This window comes from Aplysia californica, unplaced genomic scaffold (assembly GCF_000002075.1).
Source record: "Aplysia californica isolate F4 #8 unplaced genomic scaffold, AplCal3.0 scaffold00002, whole genome shotgun sequence".
Lineage (NCBI taxonomy): Eukaryota > Metazoa > Mollusca > Gastropoda > Aplysiida > Aplysiidae > Aplysia > Aplysia californica.
In genome coordinates this window covers 1609327-1614849 of record NW_004797272.1, presented here as the reverse complement: position 1 = coordinate 1614849, position 5523 = coordinate 1609327, and the positions used below count along the sequence as shown (strand labels likewise).

Below are 5523 nucleotides of genomic sequence, written 5' to 3'. Positions count from 1 at the left end.
ACACACACACAAACACCCCCCCCCAATACATTATGCATAAAATACATTTTGTATGCGCAACCAGCACGCCAAATACAGTGTGAAGAGGAAGGAATAGGCAGCATAGACACAGTAAGCCTACCATGTTTGTCTGTTGCCCATGTGGTACAGAGATTGCCTCCCTACCCACAGTCAGACTACAACAACATTGGAGAAATGAATGCAGTCCAGAACTGTGGCTCAATGGATGCTTTATTAACTAATAAAAATGAAAGGAACACCTCTAATAATTCCAATGACGAATGCGACTATAAAAACAACAATAATGATCAAAATTAAATGTTGTATGCCGCATCAATCAAATTTCGATAATATTTTTAGAGGAGGGCTGCTTCAATCCTGCCTGTCAGACCCAACCTTAGTTTATTGTGATATTGTACATCTGAGTAGGCCTTGCCATTTTATGGAGATTCAGTATAGAATGGGTGCTCTGTCAGTTTACTTAATAGCATACTGGACTATGGAGCGGATGGACTTGGCTTGAATACGTAGTTGTGTGTTCTTGAACTTGAGTTGTGTTGGTCTTTTTTTAAAGCTGTGCCCTCATTTAGCATGGTCCTATCAGAGGTGAACGTTATATTTGGAGGTCCCACCTCTTAAATAACCTTACTGTGTAAAGTGTCTGTTAAATCTATAAGGTAGCAACACGGAGATAGAATAACTTCCCCACAACGGAACATCTTCTGAGCTCACAGGCAAGGATGACCCTAACATGAAACCACTGACTTGGTTTTGGTGCTCATATGACCTTATTTGCAGTTGTGAGCGCCGTAAAAACTCTACTAAAACTATAGTAGCAACGAGCTGTCCCCATCAGCAGCATCTATGAGTGTCCATAAATGCAGCCTCTCATCCCCTGCTTTTTTTTCCTTTCTCATAGGTGGCCCTTGACTTCCAGCACTTCCCTGTGGAAGATGCTCCGCTCGGCCACAGCCCCATCAGACTGCAAGTAGATGAGTCGGAAATACAGCTCAAGTATTTGCCAAGGGCGCCGTCCTTCCAAGAGTTTTACCAGCAGGTCTCCCACCTGGAGCAGAGGGCACGCTCCAGCAGCGCGGCCCAGCGTGAGTTGGACACCCTGCTGATGTTTGAGCCAGTCATGAACCCAAAGGAGAGAGCCACAGCACTGTTCACAATGGACGTGTTCATCAGGGTGGGTATAATTATTGATTTATAGTTTTGGGGTAAGGGGGATTTGGTGAACTTGACACACTCTGCCAGTTACTTGTTCATGTAAAAATCAGTTTCTATTCAAGGTAGATGGATATTTAAAAAAAATCAAAAGCAAGAATCCCCCCTAATTACTTTTGTTTTATTTATCACACTTGTTGGTGAACAGACTGAAGAATTGATTTTGTTCTATGTGAATGTTTTGCCTATATATGATGCATTTGGACCAGTCTTTGCTCAGGACAATTTTAGGGGTTCAGCTTTTCACTTTGACATTCCTGAATTGCACTTGTAATAATGATAATGAAAATATGTAACTTATGTACAGTCGAGCCTGCAATGATGGCCACCTATTTGATATTGCCACCTGTACAAACAGCGACGTTATTTTTCCTCCCTTGCATTTTTTCGATATAATTTCACTGTATAAAATGGTCACCTGTCCAATGCGGCCTCGCCCCATATTTTGTCAACTAGCAAATAACTGTTTGAGACAGCCACACAAATCTCTCGTTGTGTAAACCCAGTCCGTAACAATGGACGTCAACCCAAATTTGCGATAGAAGAGTCGCTCGTTTGCTGAGTGGTGGGGAACCATTTGTTTGTTTTACTATGGCACTCCATCTTCTTCGTCTAACTCATTTCGTTTTGTTTTAACCTTGCGTAAAACTATAATTTAAAAAATAAAATTAACAATAAAAAATCCCACAAAATCCTTCCTGTCCCCAAATTCTTGTCTTACGGCTGTTCTAAGTCTGCGATCATCTCCAATTGGGATGTCAGAAGTAAATTGTTTGTTTTCTTCATTTTGATCAGTCCTGTGTATAAAGGCCACCTATCTTATACGGCCAGTTTTCTCCTTGTCAATGCGTTGCGTGGCTGTATGATACAGTTTTGACTGCATATTTCTCTTTCTGATTGGAAACATTTTTCTTACCCCTATGTGACATGATGTTACTTTCTGGCATCCAGGTTGTCTATTTTCAAGGTTTCTGATCCATATGAAAAGATGAGAATCGTGAGCTATGAGAGCTAATAGTCTTGCCATGTATAATATTATTTCATAGGTAGTTCAAACATGGTTTTGGTGAGTCTAATATGGTGTTGATCAGGAATATAAATTGGAATTAATTTAGAATGATAAATAAGCTTCTCAGAGATATAGTTAATAATGAATGTATGACTTCACGTTAGTGCTGTTAGTTTGTTCTCTGTGAGTACAATGAATTTTTTCTCTCTCTTTTCAGGCTTGCAAAGCAGCAAACCTCACTTTCTTTTTGATATCAGGGTCAATGATGGGTGTAATGCGCCATCATGGTATGATTCCATGGGATGACGATTTTGACGTAGCTATGAATGGTTCGGATTGGAGGAAAGTACGAGATGTGCTCAGCAACATTGAAGGATTTGAGTTATTTGCTCCTGCCAAGGTGCAGTGGAAGTTCTTCTTAAGTTCTTTACCTAAAGGCAATCGTCCTTTTAAGTGGCCAAATATAGACATTTTTTTCTTCAATGAGGATGAAGAGTTTGTCTGGTCACAGACCTGGGGAGGTAAATATTCTCTATGCAATAAAAAGTCTGATGTCTTCCCTCTGGTGGTGCGGAAATTTGAATTGTGGAGTGTGCCAGTACCTCGAAGGATCGGAGCGCTTCTCACTGCAGAATTTGGAGATTTCCACTCTGAGTGTTCGACTCCTGCCTATAGCCATAAAATCAACGTTGAAGTTGACTCAGACATGCAGAAAATGGTGAAATGTGACAAACTGCACAAAGTTTTTCCTTTTGTCTTCCATAAAGCAGGCAGCAGTTCAAAAACTGTCTTGGAGATCAAGATGGTGGGTGGTCATCCTATCAGCAATGCAACATTCCCTGTAGAATAAAAATATAATAAAAATACGTTTTTAAAAGGTTCAAAATATTTTTAGCATTGTGTTTTGTTGAAACCTTGAAGTTCTTGATATTATATTCATGTTTAGAGACGGAAATCTGGATAGGAAATTTCTCATTGAATAGTATGCTTTATTTGTTGGGTTAATCATTGACAAAGCAGATTCATTCACTTAACTAAAAATTTTATGAATACAAGGTTCATTCATGTTCTGAGGAAAAATTGTGCCATTTTTTGGTCTATTCTTTGAAGCTCAATTATTTCAAGGTGTTTGTTGAACCAGACTTAATAAAGCCTTGGTTGGCACGTAGATTCAGATTTTTTTGTAAATTTGAAAGTTTTTTTGTTTTTTTTTGTGGTGGACAAGTCATTGTGTCGAATTGGGAATGGTTTGTTTCCAGTCTTTCTGCCCCCCCCCCCCCCCTGTAGTTAAAAAATTTTCTAGAGGAAGGCCAACCGGATCCCAAGGGGGGTGAGTCGGAGCGTACGTAAGTCTCAGAAGTAACATTGGCCGCCTTATCGTGGCGGTATCGGCGGGGGCCGCTATGTGGGAATGCCACGCAATTTTCCAAATACAGAGTATCAATACAGAGAAAAGATTACTTAATCTTGACTGCTTCCATTTTTTTGATTTTGTTAAAAGTTGTTGATGCTTTCATATAAATATACCAAATGGTATTATGTGTCACAATATACCAAATGGTATTATGTGTCACAAAAAGGTGGAATCAGGTGCTCGTCAGTTTTTGGGCTTTCGAAGTTATGATTTAATCTTAAAGACTGTTCATTTGCCTTGCTTTTGATGAAAAAAATACCCATCTATCTAGAACAGAAATCAAGTTATTTGTTATTGAAAGAGGTTGGGATTGCTCTGTGCTGGAGGTAGAAATAATGAGAAATGGCCTCTTAAGTTTGGTAATTTTTCAGAGCTTGAGTGTCCCTTGAAACTGCAAATTTCCTTTTACTTGTGCCTTTGATGAACTTTTTTCAGTAAAATCCAGTCAAAAATGTGTGTTTAAATAGATATAAAAGGTATTGAGCATAAATTTAAAATTCAATCTATCAAAAATTGACTCACGGGTGGAAATGTTTTGGTTTCTTTGATTTCATTAATTCGATGAGTGCCTGATTTCACAAAGAAGACTCACTTATGCGTGTGTTTGTAAGTTACCATTTTTCCCCACCTTGCATTGGAGGCAATCCTATACTTCGTGTTTGTTTCGGTTATGTAGACATTTTCACGTATGCTCTCTTTCTGTGAGCTCACACATACCTACACCAGAACTCTCAAACACACACACATTCACACAAACACATTCACACAAACACCAAAATTCACACTCTCCGACTCTAGTGTCACTCCCATGATTTCACACACATGAACACATGACACGGCCATACAGAAATACATGGCATACTTACTCACACTCAACACACGCACACATACACACATAGAGTAATTTGTGAACTTCTTTTATGCTGGCACATAGAGGGCCTATCTACTTTTTTAGTGAAAGTTACAAGATAATTTAAGAATAGTAATATTAGTGGGACCATGAATTCAACCCTCAACAAAGGGTTCATTGACAATGCAGGCCAAAATATTAAAATTCTAGCATACTTTTTATTTGTTACTCACGCATGGCGTCACAAAAAAAGCTCTGTCAAAGATGCTATGCTTTTCAATCACTCCTCAGTCACTCGATTTCACATTTATGCATGAAGGTTAGAAGAGTATAGTGCTGAGGCTTTTGTGTTCGTTTATATGGATGTAAAGTTCCTATTTGTATAAGCCAGCATCAGTTCAACTAGGATCCTACTTGAAACCACACATGCCTCATGCAAAATTAGAGAAGTGGTATCCTATGTGTTCTCTCCGTCTTTCTTTTTGATGTCACCCTGTTCTACTCAGGACTTCATCAGTATTCACAAATGTGTTTTATGTATTTTCAATACAAATTTTAACTTTGTGTACGCAAGTATCTTAAATGCAAAGTTCGTATATCTTTTGCTAAATGTGATGACATTGATTTATTTAGTTTTATTATTCCATGCCATGAGCTCATGTGTCATTGTATGAAGAGTATGATTTTCTTTCAATACCTTTAATTGTTTGACCTTCTGTGGTAGATATAACAAAGTCAAGATTTTGGAGTAACATAAATACATTGTCATCTGTGTCCATGGAATTCTATATGATAAGATATTGTCTTGTGACATCAACAGTTGCAAAGATACCTTCTACAACTTATTGTTTTCATGTTTCTGTTGGATCATGAGTATTAATATGCCTTTCTTGATTATTCACACCTTTCACAGTCTGAACAGTCTATTTCAAAAGTACTTCCTATTTTATTGGGATTTTTTTTTTTCTCCCCAAAGCGTTTGTGTGTCTTCAGTGTAAAGTGCAGAGATGCATCTAGCCA

General features: G+C 38.3%; 1 protein-coding gene across 9 annotated transcripts in view; it reads left to right on the top strand.

Moving 5' to 3' along the window:
* The window catches only part of LOC101854909, a 94714-nt gene extending 91293 nt beyond the window's left edge, over positions 1 to 3421 (top strand). For all 9 annotated transcript variants that reach the window (XM_013088919.2, XM_005088994.3, XM_005088997.3 and 6 more), the window contains 2 exons: positions 920 to 1192; positions 2457 to 3421. In XM_013088919.2, the coding sequence (XP_012944373.1) occupies positions 920 to 1192; positions 2457 to 3089 (906 nt within the window). In that variant the 3' untranslated portion in view covers positions 3090 to 3421. The remainder of the gene's footprint in view (positions 1 to 919; positions 1193 to 2456) is intronic.
* Positions 3422 to 5523: the final 2102 nt, after the last annotated feature.